This window comes from Chinchilla lanigera, unplaced genomic scaffold, assembly GCF_000276665.1.
Source record: "Chinchilla lanigera isolate Chin_1 unplaced genomic scaffold, ChiLan1.0 scaffold00014, whole genome shotgun sequence".
In the NCBI taxonomy this organism is placed as follows: Eukaryota; Metazoa; Chordata; class Mammalia; order Rodentia; family Chinchillidae; genus Chinchilla; species Chinchilla lanigera.
The window spans coordinates 4,159,571-4,176,503 of NW_004955415.1; the positions used below are offsets into that span (position 1 = coordinate 4,159,571).

The following is a 16,933-nucleotide window of genomic DNA, read 5'->3' on the forward strand; positions in this document are numbered from 1 at the left end:
CTCTGTTTCTGTTGGCCCTGCCTTCCTGAGGAACATGGGGCTGGTTCCCTTCTGGATAGCCCCATGGTGGAGGCAGGTCTGCTCTGTGGGCTTTTCCCCAAGGGCTTTCCCTGGTAGTGACAAAGGGCAAGGTTGGGAAGAAGGACAGGCCCACAGGAGGCCTTTCTAGACAGGGCATGGTAGTCTCTAGCCTCACCTGGACAGGGTTCGTGATTGGGAGCCGAGATGCTGGCGTCTCCCCGTCACTGTCCGACTCCTCACAGCTGCTGCTGCTGTCCTCCTCCTCCTCCTCCTTCCCCGCCTGGGGTGGGGTGGCTGTAGGCCCTGTTTTCCCAGGAGGTGCTGGAGGGACGCCCTTCCTGGGGGACTCCTTGGCAGGGCCTGAAGAAGCTTTGAGCTGAGGGGTCTTCCCCGAGGGCTTCACCTTGAGTGAAAGAGGGACAGATGGAGAAGACAGGACGGGTGTGTGCAGACAGAGACCCAAATGGGTCAAAGACAGCCTGCGGTGAGAAGGGTGCAGGCGCATGAGGCTCTGAGACTCACCTGAAGTGCAGTCACGGCAGCCGGTGTCTCCCCCTCACTGTCAGACGACTCCTTGCTGCTGCTCTCCGAGTCCTGCTCAGGCCTCCCCGCCTTGGCTTGCGTGGCTGTGGGCCCTGCCTTCCCAGACAGTGCACATGTGGTCCCTTTCCTGGGAGGTGCTGGTGTGACCCCTTTTCCTGGGGTTCCCTTGGCAGGGGCTGAGGCACCTCTAACCTGGAGGCTTTTCTCAGATGCCTTCACCTAGAGAAAGGACGGGCAGCTTACTTTCCTTCCTCAAGTCCCCTGGTGACGCCTTCGGGCTGAAGCTCCTAGCCCCCCAGCATGGCGCTCTCTCCTCACTTGCTCCTCCCTGCTCTCTCCTCAGGCTCTGTGTGCCTTGAGGCTTCAGCAGGGGGGCTGAAGGCTTCTTTTTCCCAGAAAGCTCCTGGCCACTCTTCCCTGGAAATGGGCGACTCTGATTCTGAGAATCTCCCTGTATTCAGGAGCCAGGACTCCAGACAGCCTTTGCGGGGCCTGCTCCTTTTCAAATTTTGAACCAACAGGGAGAATGCAGATCTTCTGTCAAAGTTCACACCCGGGCTCCTGGAAAGTGGGTGCCTCAGGACACTCTGCACACAGCGAACACTGAGCTGGGCAGCTGCTGACTGGGGTCCGTGTCCTTGGAATGTCACAGTTCTCACCTTGCTCCTTCCTCAGGGAGCCTGCTGTGCTCCCTGCTGGGCTGACCTTCCCAGGATAGCCCCAGAGCCCCCTTCCTCTTCACTCTGAGGTCACTTCCTGCCCACCCCCATCCTATGCCCGTTCCTCCTCACTCTTATTCTTCCCTGTTCCCACGCCATCAACTTTCCAGGCCCTATGGCTTGCCCTTGGCAAGTACTCAGGGCCTTGGGGCTACAGGCCTGGCTGCTCCCCTGGGGAAAGATCAGCCAGCAGAGGAAGATAAAGACAGGTGTGCACCACCACACCCAGCCTGACTCCTTTAGCTGCCTCGGTGTTTGCCTGCTCTGAGTCTGGTATGGTTGAGAAAAGCCAGAGGACCAGACAATTAAAACTGAAGTCCTGCCACAGCAGGGCCAGCTGGGCTGAGGACAGCAGCCGGTTTACTAGACAGAGACACCAAGGCAAGTGGAATGGTCATGACAGACTGGGACGCAGAACCCACCACCTGGGAACTGTTGATTCTAGGCTGCTGCAGGGCCCTGAAGGGCATGGTCCACAGGCGCTGAAGCCCCCAGCCCAGTGCCCTTGCTCTCCATGTACACACTGGTCTCCTCTAAGCTCCAGGACAGCCTGTCCAGCACAGGTGCTCACACAGTGGATCAGCCAGCATCCAGGCCATGGAAAGTGGGGCTCACCTGGCTGGGGGTTCCCACGGAGGGCTCCTCCTCACTCTCAGACTCCTTGCTGCTTTCTGAGTCCTCTTTTGGTTTCATGGCACTCCCAGCTGGGGTGAGGGCACCTCCTCTGGCCTGGGGCGTCACCCCCCCAACTCTCCCAGGTCTTGGGGCCACCTTACTTGAAGACTCCTTGGTAGGGGCAGGTGGGGGTCTGACCTGCGCTTTCACTGAGGACTTCACCTGGAATGAGGGCATGAAATCAGAAAATGAGTAATAACCGTTTCCTTTAGGTTGTGGAAGGCGCTTTTAGTCCATAGCCCTTTCTTGATGGCATTTAATTTTCAAACCACACCCTGAGATGAGGTTCTTCTTTATATCTGTTTTCCAGAGAGGTAAAAATCTCTCAGGTCAACAAAGACACTCCAGCCCCAGCCCCAGCCCCAGCTTGAACCCCTGGCTCTCTGGCTTTGGGGGCAGAACTCTCAGCCACCATGCTCAGCTCCCACAGGGCACACGGTCCGGTCCGAGATGGATAGCCTCAGGCCACAGCACTTGTCTGTGCGCCTTCAACCGAAGAGGCTGACCATGGTGGCCATCCTGAGGTCAGCGGCCTAGCCCACCACTGGCTTGCCGAGATACCCTGGGAGGACTGCTTTCTTCTGTGAGCTCCCCCCCTTTTTTTTTTTTTTTTTGGTTATTGGTCTTTTTGAGTCAGGATCTCGCTGTGCAGTTCAGGCTGCCCTTGAGCGCACTTTGTAGCCCAGGCTGGTCTTGAACTCTCACTGATCCTCCTGCCTCAGCCTCCCGTGCTGGGATTACAGGCATGTGCTGCCACGCCCAGCTGAGCTCTCTTTTTGACTTCTTTTTTTGTCTTTTTAAATAGGGTTTCACTACACAGTTCAGGCTGGCTTTGAATTCACAGCAATTCTTCTGCCTCAGCCTCCCTAGTGCTGGGATTACAGGTGTGTGTCACCACGTGCAGCCTTCCCTTCAACTTCTAAAAGCATTTCCAATGCTGTGAGCCAGTGCCTCTCCTCTGTGCTGACCTGGGCACTGCCCTCCCCGGTCCTCACTGCCACTGGAGCTGTGTCTAACACTGGTTTCCAGTGGCGGAAGTGGTCCCCCTCTGTTTGGCAAGGCCTGGGGTGATGGGAACCAGGCACCTCCTTACTGCTGGTTCTACCTTGGGTCCAAAGGTGAGGACACAAGGTGGGGAGCGGCTCGTGGCTAGGCCTGGGATAGATGGGGGTGGTCTCAATCTTCACCAGGATACGGGGTGAAGTGGGACAGCACTTTGGGTACCTAGGTCAACCCATCCCTGACTTTTCAGCTGGCCAGCTGGTGGCCTCCCTCCCTCCCTTCTTCCTTTTTTGGTCTTTCTAAAAGAGCTTTTGCACTGGACACCTCGATCCCTGTCATTTGCACTTTCTGCCACTAGTACCTCAATGTGCACCCCTCCCCCTACCGGTCTCACGGCTTTTACTCTGTCTGCACTGCCCTTCAATCCAGGCCACAGCCAACTGTCTTTGCACAACATAAACCAGGCCACCTTAGCTCTGTGCCTGAAACCCTGCATTGCTTTACGCTGCCTGTAGAATGAAACTCAAACTTCTACGGCAGTCCTCCCGGACTCTAGTAGATTTAGCCCATGTACGTGTGACCCTATCTCATATTACTTCCTCCTCATCCATAAAATGGCAGGTCTCTGCCCCTCCACCCGTGCCTCCACATCAGAGTTGGGGGTCCTACTGCTGTCCCTATGGCTCCCCACTGTTCTCTCAGTGGCCATCCCTAATGTAGCTGAAATACCTAAGAGACCCTTCCTTTCCCCATCGGAGCAGGCCCTCCCCAGCAATGTGTTCCCAAGGTTTGGCTCTTAGTAGATATAAAAGAGATGACCTGTGGGGGCCTCTCCCAGGTCAAAGTTCAGAGAAGAGACAAGGCCACGCACTGAGAGGCCAGGCCAACCCTGGTCTGCTACGCAGGCTGCTAATCAGCAGCAGGCCCAGAATCCACTCAGCAGCCTCATCCTGACCACATGTGACAGCTACACCTCTGCCTAGACCTTTGCTCCTGTAACTTTTCCTCTGAACTGGCCTCCTCCCCTCCACTGTGCTCCAGGCCACCTCTCACAAGAAGCCTTGCTCTGTGTCCCACCCACAACCCTGGTCCTTCTGAGTAGCATTGGACATCTCTCGCTTCCCCCTCTGCCCCTGCCAAACTACAGCCTTCCCAGCTCCGGGCAAAGTTGCTGCATGAATCTGGGCCCACTGGTGTCTGAACCCCACCAGGCTCTCAGAGTGAGAGGCTTGGAGAGAGTAACTCTTGAGGATAGGTGATGATTACCTCCACATCTGTTTCATCGCTGGAGCTGGAGGTGTCCTTGCTGTCGGCCTGGCCTGCTGACACGGTCCCTGAGGGTGGACACACGGGACTAAGGTACACCTTCCCCACACTCCCTCGCCCCTCTCCAGGGCCAGCTACGTCACGTCAGGTGCTAAGCATTTGCTCCTCACCTGCATGAGGCTAGGGATCGACCCTCTCCAGAAGCCCACAAGCCAAGAAGGGAACCCTCATTAGCCCTGCTTCCTGTACATCTGAGGCCCTTTGAGGGCTGGAATAGGACTCCAGAAACATGCACCAGCACCTGACAGTTTACAAACTCTCCATTCACTATCAGGTCCACAGAGGCAGCTGGGCAAAAGTCTATTTTACACAAGAAATGAACTCACAGGCCAGGCATGGTGGCACATGCCTGTAATCCTAGCACTCAGGAGGCTGAGGCAGGAGGATTGCTCAGAGTTCAAGGCCAGTATGAACTATGTAGTGATTTCAAGGCCAGCCTGAACTACACAGTGAGACCCTGTCTCAACAAGAAAAAGAATTAAACCCAGATATTTCTGTTTTGTCCTGAAGCCACCACACCGTTCCGTCATGTTCCAACTGCCACCCAGCTTTTTAGACACCTCTGAAAAGGCCCAAGGGTGTCTCTGCAGCTGACCCTCCCTCACCTGGGGGAAGTGCAGACCCTCACTGTTATAGAGACATACTTTTGAGTTCCAGAATGTTCCAGAACAAAGCATAGCGTTGGCTTAGCTCCTAGAGGTGGGGGCTTCTCACCAGGCTTGGCAGTGGCTGCAAGGGCCTGGATGCTGCCCTCCTCCTCAGTTTCTGAGACCACGATGATACTTCCAGAGGGCTCTGCTGACTTCTTAGGTGACTTCCCAGAAAGGAGGTGGACCACTGCCTTCCCCGAGGCAAGGTGTGGCAGAGAGTTTACTGTTTTGCTGGCGCTCTTGGTCTTTGCCTGCACAAGGTAAGAATGGCAGGCACCCCTGGTTCAGCGGGATGCACAGCCCGCTCCCCCCAGAACCCCCACTGCTGCTTCCTAGCTGGGTGAGTTTGGGCATATTGCCCTCCTGGAGGCACTGCGAGAACTGCATTATAATTGCTAAGCTGTAAGCAGTGGTTTGTTGTGGTATTATCATTTACTCATAATTACTTTTATACATTATTGCCTATGTTCCAGTTTCAGGTATACAATGCTTTACAGGTCTGTAACAGTGTTTAATAGGCCACCATAAAATACACTCATTTTCTGGGTAGTTTCTGATTTACGCGATGCCACCAGAGTTCCAGAAATATAGGCATGTTGTTCACCCTGATGCCTCCATGGCCCAGGGCCATGCATGGAACGTACTGGGGTTGGTAAAGAGCTCTCTGGGGAATAGCTGAGTGCAAGGTAAAGGAGGAACAAAGCTGCCCTTCACAGGTATACAATGGTACCCAGCAGCCTACTGCCGCAGCATCACTTGCATCTTTTTTTTTTTTTTTTTTTTTTTTGAGACAGGGTCTCGCTATGCAGTTCAGGCTGGCCTTGAGCTCACTTTGTAGCCCAGGCTGGTCTCGAACTTGCAACGATCCTCCCGAGTGCTGGGATTACAGGCATGCGCCACCATGCCCAGCTATTTGCATCTTACAGAAAAGGAAACTGAGGCTCACAGAGGATGAGGGATTCACTGAGATCCCACGGTTGGTGACATGACTTAAGATTTGAGTCTAAGATGGGCAATGCTCTTGTCTAATATAGGGCACTGACCCTCCTAAAGGGCACTTGAGTTTTTACATGCAAGAACTTAGAAAGTGGTCCCACTCACCTTGGCCTTTTCTTTCATGCTTGATGGCAAATCTACCCCTATGGCTGAGGAGTTGGTAGATGCTGGTCTTGGGGCTGCAAGACACAAATCTCTCTGGATGAGCCAAATGGGCTTTTCTCATCCAAGGACGACGGCAGGTTTCATCTCGTTTAACAGTGCAACTGCTATTGGCTGCCTGGCGCTGGTATGAGGGGCTGAGGCTGAGCCCAAACTTGTGGCAAACAGCTCTGTAATCCATCAGCCATGTCCAGCGGGTAACATAAAGCTCTGTGTCAGTATCCCCCAGGGCCTTCTAATTACCCTGTGGCAAGATGTGCTGAGGATCCCCCCCAGGTGAAGGACTGGCTTATGCCCCTACCATCTATACCACAAGACACTGCCCACCTCAGGCCATTGTACTTGGCCCTACAGGCTACTCAGCAAGAAGGGACAGGGGTCAGCTGCTGGCCCCAGGCCAGGGAGAAAGCTGCTGAGAATCCCAATGACTTCTGGTGGGGAAACAGCTGAACCTTGAGTCTTAGGCCACTGGATGCTAAGATGAATAGATTTTTAGTGCTTGAAATAAAGATATCATCTCCTTGGGATCTCAGACAGACAGAAAAAGATTTCTAAGTTGTTGTTAAAGAGAATGTTGCTGAGATGAACAGCATATCGAATCCTTTTCCTAGCACTGAACTCTGTCTCTCCTCTTTCTGCAACTATGAAGTCTTAGACACATGTATAAGTAGAGAAGAAGTGCACTGACTTCAGCCACTATGGACTTGTGGCTAGTCTTCTTTTGTCTACTGTTTCATCGGCCCTTCCCCATAGTGCATTACTTTGAAGAAAACACTAGACACCCTGTCACGTTGCCCACGAACACTCCAGCCTGCTTCCCTCAATGAGGACTCTTAGAAGTGTAATCTCAGCTAATTATCACAGCTTTAAAAATGGAGGGAATGGTCAAGTAGAAGGATAGGGCATGAGGAAAAAAAAAAGAATTAAGATATATTGCCATGTACCAACGGTCCATGATAAATGTAACTGAACATGTGCTAATAAATTTTTTAAAATGACATCAAATAGTATGAGATGTGACCATTTTTGCTTTAAGTAGAACACAGGATGCACACGTGTCCATACAGATCGATACTTGTCTGACTGTGGACGCAGAGGAGGCGGCTTTACAGCCACTCACAGAGACCCTGAGTAGAAAGTGAAAGGAGATAGGGGAAGGGAGCAGGAAACCTTTTATCTTCTACATGCTTTGGTAGAGTTTGGAAAGGCATTTTTTTTGTACTAGGAATCGAACTCAGGACCTTGTACTTGTCAGACAAGCGCTTGTACCGCTGAGCTATATCCCTGGCCCTCTTTGGTAGAATTTGAAGCAAATTTGTTTTGCATTTATAATTTAAGAAGATTAAACAAGATATAAAATATATACCCAGGAACATCTCAAACATCTTTAAAAGGAGGCTCAGGGAAAATAAAGGGAAGAATAATGTGCCAAACTGTAGGTGGCAAGAATATATGTGATTTCTTCCCTGACTTTTTTTCAAAGTAATTTTCAAATATTCTATAATGAATTCTTTGTAATGAATCCTGAATCTCCTTTATAATCAGAAACTACTTTAAAATCTAGAAAGTATCTTCTGAATAACCAAAAAAAAAAAACAAAGGTAACATGATGCGTAAGAGACAGCAACTGCGCTGTGGCACTGCGGCTGTAGCCGGGGAAGCAGGGAGCTGGGTCTGGAAAGAGAAGGGCATAGAGAGCTGGGTCACCCGGCCAATGCTCTAAAACCACACCGAGAGGGGCGCCAGCTGCCTTCAGCAAACTCGGTCCTTTCACCTCTGTCACAACTGCCCAGGAGCAGTCCTGGGCCCACTAGGGGGTGGGGTGGGGCGCATGCAGTGTAGGGCCCACCTGGGGTGTGTGGATCACCCTTGGGTTCCCAGAGCTTGAGGACACAACGTAACTCTAATCCAAAGATGCCGCAATGGGTGCCTGACACGGAAGCCCAAGCCCCGGTAACGCCCAGCAGGCAGGCTCTTACTAGCTTTGGCAGTTTTGGCTTCTGCCTCTTCCTCCTCCTCGTCGGAGCTCTCAGAGCTGCTGAGGGGGTCTGACACTCGGGTCTTCTTGGCTTGCAGCGCTGCATCGTCCTCTGCCTTCCGCTTCTGGCCAAGTTCTGAGGTTCTGCAGGTCAAGGGGGACTGATTATACCAACTGGGTGACAGGACACCTCCACAAGACTTGAGCAGACAGACTTTCACCTATCCTCCCAGCTCCCAAAGGAAATGTGTACAGAGTTTAAATAGTGATGACAACATAATGTGGATACAACTCTGTGTTCTGCCTCTCCACTTATTCTTTAAAATGCTTTTACAATCCTCAAATTGTAAAGTTACCTCCAAAGTCTTGAAGATAATCACCAGTGACCAACAGTGTCACGTAATAGCTGTAGATAGCAGTCACTTAGCAACCAGGGCCGGCCCACAGAGGCACTGCGCAGCCCACCCAGGGTCCTCCATCCCAAGAGCGTGCTGCCCGGGCTGTGCCCTCTTCGCTGGTTGGGTCTTTGTCCTTTAACTCCTAACTCGGCCTCCTCAGAGCAGCCCTCACTGATGCCCCCTCGCCCTTGCCATCTGGTTTCACTTCCTTTTGAGCACTTCTCTGAATCTCCTGTTATTTATTTACTTCAAGCCTGCTTCCCCACTACCTAGAAAGGCCTAGCAAAGGGAGAGGCGGGCTGGCAGCTGACTACAGTACCCTCAGCACTTCACATTCATTTTTGTTTTTTTAACTCTTAAAAACAAAAGCTGTATTATAAGCAGGAACAGAGAACACTGGCTTAAATAAAAGGCAGGAGAGAGTCTCCTCCAGTCAGCTTCTTCCCTGCCTCCCAGGGCCCTGCAGGATGGTGGCTCGGGGTTGATGGGGCAGAGCTCTTGTCCCAGGGAATCCTCTGTGGCCCTTTGGGCTCTTGAGCAATAAAAGGCAGGACCCGGAGACTTCCCATGTCACTTTCCAAGGGCTTCAGCCCACCTGAAGTTCCAAGCAAAGGGTAGAGGCACACTTCTCTGTGGTGATAAGAAAGTACAACTCCCAGCTTCTTGCCCAGATTTAGGTACCTTCACTCACCTCTTGGCCTCCCTGCTGCTTCCTCCCCTTGCTGTCAATGGAACCCTTATTGGCAGAAACAGTCCTTTAGACCCTGGCACTGGGTCCCATACTCAGAGCTCTGAGGAGCGGGTGTGGCCTGTAGGATGACAGCTGCTTCCCAACAACACCATCCCATCTACCATTGCTCCCAGCCTCAGCCTGTCTGGGCAGGTCCCAGATGGAAGCCTAACCTGAGGGCAGGGTGGCAGGGGCATGGGGCGCAGAGTCCCCAGCTATGGTTATCTGAAGTCCATGGAGGAAGGGAAGATAAGACAATGGGGGACTGAGCCCCAAATGGGAGACTGAGGGCCTCTTGTGACCAATGCATGTGGCCCCTGTCCCCATGGCTCAGGCTGCTCCTTAACGCAACAGGGATGGCTGAAGGGGGCAGCCCAGGGGATAGGCGACCCAGCCACATCCATGCAGGGACATACGTGAATACACACACATACTCACAGCCCGGTCTCCTGCAATAAAAACTTATTAAACCCAACAGCCTTCTGGTAACTGTTCACCTGGAACTACACAGGTGGCAATATGGCTTACTTCTTCCATTTAAAAAAGGCTACGTGAAAAAGAGATCTATAAAACTTGCAAAATACCCAGTATTAATAAACCCATTTTAAGCACTGCCTGCATGAGCAGAGCCTGCCCAGCCTCAGTCAGCTCTGCCTTGGGAGAGAGATGGGACAGAGCCTCCCTGCCCACTCTGCTGCCCAGGATCCCGAGAGCTGAGATTCTGAGTGCCTGACTACTCACACGTCTTGAGAAAGGAACCCCTAGGTGTGAGGAGTACATGTGGGCACTGGCAGGACAAGGACCCAGAGGGTCAAGCCCCCTGGACTTTAAGTATCACCTCCTTTGACCCTACCCTCTTGTCACAGTGAGTCACTGTCTATGCCCCACGACTCCAGCTGGGAGAGCGCTCCGCCACAGCCTGGTACGTGCTGCTCAGGTGTCTTCTTCCCAGGAAGGCCACTTGTCAGCAATCTGCTAAAAGCCAATTTCATGTATTGCACGTATCAATGAGCTGGGTCTCTTTCCTCCCAACCGAATACAGACAAAAGAGCAGGGAATTCTTCCTCTGGTTTGTTTCCTGCTCTGTCAAGAACTGTGCCTGGCTTGTAGTAGGTGTACCATAAACAAGGGATGGGGAAGTAGCTCCCAATGGCAGGGTCTAGCACTTTATTATGCAGACTGCTACGTATAGCCTTTACAATGCAGTGAGATAATCAGTGTTTTCATTTTTACAGAAGAAAGATAAGAAAGCACAGCTCCAGCTAAGAAACTTGCTTCAGGTCAGACTGCTCCTTACTGAGTCTGATTTGTGGCAAGCACTCAGCGAGGCTGCCTCAGTACATGATGCTTGTCCCATTCAGTACCCACCCACGAAGGGGCCCGTGGCTCAGAAGAGCATGCACACAGCTCACTGACGTGGTTTTCTGGGGAAGGAAGTATAGTAAGGACATACACCAGTGTGCCTTGTGCTCTGGGGTCGCCTCAGCAGAAACACACAGCTCACAAATGAGGTTGGTAGGGTTTTCAGTGCCTCTGGCTCTCTCCCAGGAACTGGGTCCCTTCCACACCATCCCCGTCTCGGCTCACACGCTACTGATAACAGGCAACTCACCATTCCCAGGTGCCTACTTCAAGTTTGAGTAGCTCAGATGATGAAGTATTTGTATTCAGAAGCACAGACTTGTCTTTTTTTTTGTTAGTTTTTTTTCCGGTACTGGGAATAGAACTCACAACCTTGCGCTTGCCAGGCAGGCACTGTGCTGCTGTGCTAAATCCCCAGCCCCAAGACTTGTCTTTCTAAAGCAGGTATGGACATAGAGCCCCCCTTTACCCTGCTTTCTTTTGTCTTCAAAGATATGCATACAGTGGTGCCTCTGCATTGACCAATACTCACTACCATGCTTCCCAGGACAGATCCTTCACTTCCCTAGCAGCTATGGTCAAGACAGTGGACGCGGAGGAACACAACCATCCTTTCTTTCATTCTTTTCTATTTTTTTGGTCTTTGTGAGATAGGGCTGCACTAGGTAGCCAGGCTGGCCTCAACCTCACAGTGATCCTCCTGTGTCAGCCTCCAGAGTGCTTGGATTATGGGCATGTGCCACCGTGCCCAGCTTCATTCTTTTTTTATATTTGATTTGATTTTTTTTTTTTTTTTTGGTTTTTCTCTGGTACCGGGAATCAAACTCACGACCTTGCACTTGCCAGGCAGGATCTTTGCCGCTGAGCTAAATCCCCACCCCTGATTTGATTTTTGAAAATTTAATATGCAAAGTAGTCCAGGGAGGACCTGAATTTGTGATCCTCCTGCCTTAGCCTCTCAGAGTGCCGGGATTATAGGTGTGTGCTATATGGTACTTCACTCCCCCAGTGGCTGTGAACATATCTCTCCCCCTCCAGTATTCATTTCTCTGTTGATGCACCCTTGGATTAGTTCTGCTTCCTTGGAAAATTGTAAGTTTTACAAGTTTCAGTTGGGTGTGGTGGTGCTCACCTATAATTGCAGCACTCTGGGAGGTTGAGGGAGGAATATCATACAGTTCAGCCCAGACTGGGCCATTTAGCAACCTGGGGAAACTTCGTTTCACAATAGAAAATAAAAAGGGGGTTGGGGATGCAGCTCAATGTGAAGGCCCTGGGTTTAAATCTCCCAGTGCCACAAAAACCAACCAAATATATTTCATAGGCACTTCACGGTTAACATGTCCTTGGAATCTTTCCCTCCATATTGGGTTCCCTTTTAGTCCCATGCACCCACCCACTTCTACTTAGGCGTGTAAGCCAGATCTGGGAGTCACCTAGATCCTTCCTCTCTAACCCACCTGCAGGTGTGGTTTCCTCCACCACTAATATCCTGGAACTGCTATCGTCCTCTTTGATGAGGATGTCCACAGGGCCAACTGTCCCTCCCATGGTGCAGTAACCTCACTCCGTACCTTGCCCTTCCGTGGCTCCCACTGGGTTACATAGTTCACGCTCAAACTTGTGGCAATCGTCCTGCCTCAGCCTCCCAAGTGCTCAGATTAAAGGTGTGTGCTACCAAGCCTGGCAAGAAGTTTCTGTTCTTTTTTTTTTTTTTGGTCTTTTTGAGACAGGGTCTTGCTATGCAGTTCAGGCTGGCCTTGAGCTCACTTTGTAGCCCAGACTGGTCTCAAACTTGCCACGATCCTCCTGCCTCAGCCTCTCGAGTGCTGGGATTACAGGCGTGTGCCACCACGCCCGGCTGAAGCTTTTGTTCTTAAGAGATCATAGCTCTCAATGTCCCCTTCCACCACTAGATACTCACACATTTGATCTGACTTGGCTTCCTGAGGCACAATAAGAATGTCCATGGTGGGCTATGGGGAGACTCCTTAGCCCAGACTAGAACCTTAGCTTATTCCAAGTTAACTGTTTGGGGTATCCCAATCCCACCCTTTAGCCTCCCCAAACTTACTGTTGCCAGTGTGTATAGATGTCCAAAAGGGTGAAAGGCTGAGCCAGTAAATTCTTCTGCAAGAAGTAAAGAGAGAGTTGTGATCAGCTCCCTGCACAGTAAAGATCCTCCTGGGCTCACCTCTCTCTGACAGGTGGTCTGGTGCAGGATCTTCCTACTCCAGGAAGTATGTCTGCATGGCCCTGCCAACAACATTCAAAATCCTCCAGGGACAAGAAAGGCAAGCGATTCCAGGTAAAAACCTTGTGATACACCATGTTGGTAAGAGGAACCTTCTTTAGAGGCTGGAGTTGGAATGTTCCAAGCTAGCATTTATTTATCCAGTCCCCCTAGCCCAAGACAAGGCTTCTCCCACCCCAGCCCGACCTTTCAGAAAGCCTTCAAGGGTCTGGTCCGTCATTTCCCCAAAGCACTCCCCAGAGCCCAGACACTTGAGGCAGCCAGGTGGTGTGAGCACAGCACACTTGTCTGCTGGAAACAGATTAAGCCTACAGGGTACCAGCTTCTTGGCAAAAGCAGAAGCCACCAGGTAGAACCAGACCCTTGGAGCTGAGGCCAGAGGACCTGCTCTCTGTGAATGTCAAGAACCCAGTGTGTCAAGTGCTCCACGGAGCCTTATGAACAGTGTGGCAGGAACAGAGGGTGGCAGCAATCTGAGAAGAGTGGTGGCCAAGAGGCCCACACGGAGTCAGGCAGATTAGCTGCGCTAATCTCTCTACTTCTCCAGACTTCAGGATCTCGCACGAAAACAGCAAGACCCACATTCCAGGCTGCTATCAGGCTGAAGGAGACAATCTCTGACAGTGACAGCACAGTAAGCTAGGATCTGCTCACTGTCCTTGGATGTGTCAGGCCCCAATCCCGCAACAGGCCTTTGCCATTCTTGCTATGTGGAATGCTCTCTCCTCTGCTAACCACAGTTTACTCCCTCCTTTCCTGAGGCCTCTACCCCAATGTCACCGCGTCTGTGAGGCTTCCCTGACCACCCTACTCCCCACTTTGGCCTGGACTCCGACATTCCTTCTCCCGCTTGCCTGCCTTCCTGTGACAGCCAGCACCTACCATCGACTAGTGTACTGTACTGCGGGCTGCCATTTGTATCTGTCATTGTCTGTTCCTGCTAGGCGATTTGCTCCAGAGGGCACAGAAGGGTGAGATACTTTTGCCTGGGCATGCGCTCTAATGAAGATGGGCACTCTCTTGCTCCTCTTACCTGCTAGGCGATAGAACTGGAGTAAGCAGGGAACTGAGTTCCAAAAGGCTGGGAAAACCACAGATTGAGTCTTAGGGTTTGTCACCCTTGGTTCCTGCAGGAGATCCTTGGCCTTACTGTAGCCAAACTGATACTGTCTAGTCTGGCCAATACCCACCTCCCCAGCGAGGTTACCACTGCTCCTCTGGCAAAGGCCAAACTGCCCAGAGCTCAGGCCAGCCTCTGCCACCACCCTCCTGGCAATCATGGGCTTTGCACCTCACATTTCAGCCACAGCAGACCCTTCTGGAGGCCACGGTGCCCATGCGCAGCCCTCCCTAATGCCAAGGGGTCTGTACCGCTGCCTGCAAGACCTCCCCTTCCTTCAGACTCCAATCCCTTGTCACTTCCCCAGGAAAGCGGTCCTGACAGGGGCACTCTGCCGTCCCTCTTTTAGTATCCCAGGCCCCTCATTTTCACTACTTAATACAGCGCTTGGCGCAGTCCCTTCTGTGATTCTTCAGCGTGCAGCCTCTACCACGCTGTGAGACCCGGGAGGCTGAGGGCGGCGCTCTCCATTCTAGCACCAGCACCCTGGGCACCTGACTAACAGTTGCAGAATGAATGAAGAACGGGAAACCAAAAGCAAAAGAACTTTCCATTTCCCAAAGCCGTCGTATCTGTACCGAGCACGGCCAAGAGCCTGACTTCCAGATCAACAACTACGGCCTCCCTCTTCCTGGGGCTCCTGGGGGAACCAGCCGCTACTCACCGCGACACCCACAGCCACCTCTGCGGTCCAAGGGGGCCGTGCCGGGCCACGTGGCTGGAGACTTAGAAAACTTAGCACCGCCACTACCAGGAAGGTGGTGGAGATAAGGGGCTCGGGAATTTTAAAGCCCTGAGCGTCGGATTACATGTTCCGGCCCGCCCACTACACGGAAGGGGAAACTGAGGCCGAGGGGGGCTGGAAGTAGTAGAGGGTAGGCAAGGGCTACGGATCCCTCCCGCACCCCTGGGCCTCGGCCCGGAGCCCCGCGGGACGCGGCGCCAGTCAGGTCTCCGGGCTGTGGGCGCAAGCCCCGCTCTCCGGATCCCGCACGCGGCCCGCGAACGCTCACCTGGCCGCTCTGCTCCTTCACTTCCCGCGCCGCGCGCACGTAGCCCGCGTGCAGCAGATGCTGGTAGATGAGGGGAAGCAGCTCCCGCCGCTTCCGGGCCTCAGCCATGCCCGCGACCCCCGGCCCACCGGCTCACCTGGAAGCCCGCCCTAGGTCCCACCCGTCGCTTCCCTCGTGCCCTTAGACCCCGCGCACCCCACTTCCGGCTGTTCGTTTGCCCCGGCCGCGAGGTGCGCCGGGAAGTGTAGTCTCGCGCCCTGAACTGGCAGGGCGGAGCCTCGGAAGGCAACACGCCCTCCCATTGGCTAGGGGGCGGGACCAACCTTGGACCCGCCCTAGGGGTCGGCCCTACAGGGACGACTTCCTCCTAATCAAAAGCTTGAAGGAATTTGTCTTCCGTATTAATCAGTTGAAGGGTGGGCGCGACCCCTTTACTTATCTCTAAACTCCCTAATCTCTACATCTCTCGCAGGATCCGAACTTCCAGTTTCTTATGTTTTCATTTCACAATTTTGGTGGTTTTTTTTTTTTTTTTTGATACTGGGGATTGAACCCAGGGCCTTTGCCCTGAGCTACATACCTAGACCTTTTTAAATTTTTTGTTTTAAAACAGGATCTAGCTAAGTCCCTAAATTACCCAGGCTGGGCTCGAATTTGCCATCCTACCTTATCTTCCTGAGCTCTGGGATTACAGGCATGTGCCACCATGTCTGGCACATTTCACACATTTTTTTAACTCATGAACAAGGCATGAGTTGTCATTAGTTTTTTTTTTTGTCATTAGTTTATTAATTCATACACGAAACAAATCTTTGCTAAACATCCTACCTTGGGCCAGCACCCACTAGGCTAGGGGAAAAAAAAATTGCCTTCAAAGTGAGAGGGCAGGAGACATAGTTGGTAACCAAGCAACTATAGTTCAATGTCTTTTGTGTTGTCCTTGGGGACAGCAGGACCCATGGGAGCACGGAGGAGGGGCACCTAGTCCCAAAGAGACATCTGAGTAGGCGTTTCTAGATGCAGAGGACAGGGCTGGTACAACAGGAAGGGAATGGTGCATGAGTCAGGACAGGAGAAAACACCCTGATATAATCTGGGAACCCCAAACAACCCTGTGCTGCTGGGTGATGGGTTTGGGAAGAAGAGGGGGCCCAGTGAGGACATCTGAGAATGCAGGAGCAGGCAGACTACAATGCTCTCTTCACCCTAGCAGTTTGGACGCTGCCAAGGGCATTACACAGATCTTGCAAGGTTTTGGACAGGAGGGTGACCTGGATTTGTGCTTTTAAAGATTGCCATGACCAAAACCCAGAGATGAATCTGTGGAGAACAAAATTGGTTGAGAGACTGTTGTAGTTGCTGGGAGGGGGGCAGTTGGCAGGCAAAGGATGAGCTAGCTGGGGAATACAGATGCAGCTGCTTTAAACGTCATGGACCTAGGGAGAATCTGATGATAGTTTGAATCCTCCAGCCTTTGCTTTAGCTGTATTGGGTATATACAACACATAACATTTCCCACTCAAATTCAAAACCCAGACAAACACAAACCCTGACCTTCCAGGGTTAGGTGTCTTAGTTACTTTTCTTGTTGCTGAGGCAAAATACCTAACACCCACAAGTTAAGGGAGGAAAGATTTATTTAGCTCACAGATTGTAGAGGTTTCATTCCATAATCAGGTGGGTCCAGGGTAGGGTGGCATGGCAGATAGGCATTACAGATGAGAAACAGTTCATGTTGGTGGAGGATGTAAAGCAACAAGGGACAACTACACCTCATTCCAGGGCAGGTAGTACTCACACCCTTAATCCTAATGCCCTCAATCCTAGCATTGCACAATGAATCAGTTCCAGCATCACACATGCTAGATCCAGGCATCACTGAAAAAGCCCCCACCTATGACCACATGAGGCTTTGGAGGGACATCTATACACAAGCCATAACATTCCACTCCTGGCCCCCTAAAGACTCATGAACATCCTTTTA

The 16,933-nt window shown here is 52.0% G+C and overlaps 1 protein-coding gene across 7 annotated transcripts in view; it reads right to left on the reverse strand.

Annotated features, from left to right (window-relative positions):
* The window catches only part of Tcof1 (Treacher Collins-Franceschetti syndrome 1), a 36,241-nt gene extending 21,076 nt beyond the window's left edge, over positions 1–15,165 (reverse strand). For 6 of the 7 annotated variants that reach the window (XM_013512277.1, XM_013512274.1, XM_013512273.1 and 3 more), the window contains exons 1-9: positions 14,950–15,165; positions 12,637–12,692; positions 8,074–8,216; positions 6,038–6,111; positions 5,001–5,187; positions 4,227–4,294; positions 1,899–2,120; positions 544–783; positions 197–424 (exon numbers count right to left, since the gene is read on the reverse strand). In XM_013512277.1, the coding sequence (XP_013367731.1) occupies positions 197–424; positions 544–783; positions 1,899–2,120; positions 4,227–4,294; positions 5,001–5,187; positions 6,038–6,111; positions 8,074–8,216; positions 12,637–12,692; positions 14,950–15,057 (1,326 nt within the window). In that variant the 5' untranslated portion in view covers positions 15,058–15,165. The remainder of the gene's footprint in view (positions 1–196; positions 425–543; positions 784–1,898; positions 2,121–4,226; positions 4,295–5,000; positions 5,188–6,037; positions 6,112–8,073; positions 8,217–12,636; positions 12,693–14,949) is intronic. The other variant, XM_005380575.2, reaches the window with a different exon arrangement.
* Between the last annotated feature and the right edge of the window lie 1,768 nt (positions 15,166–16,933).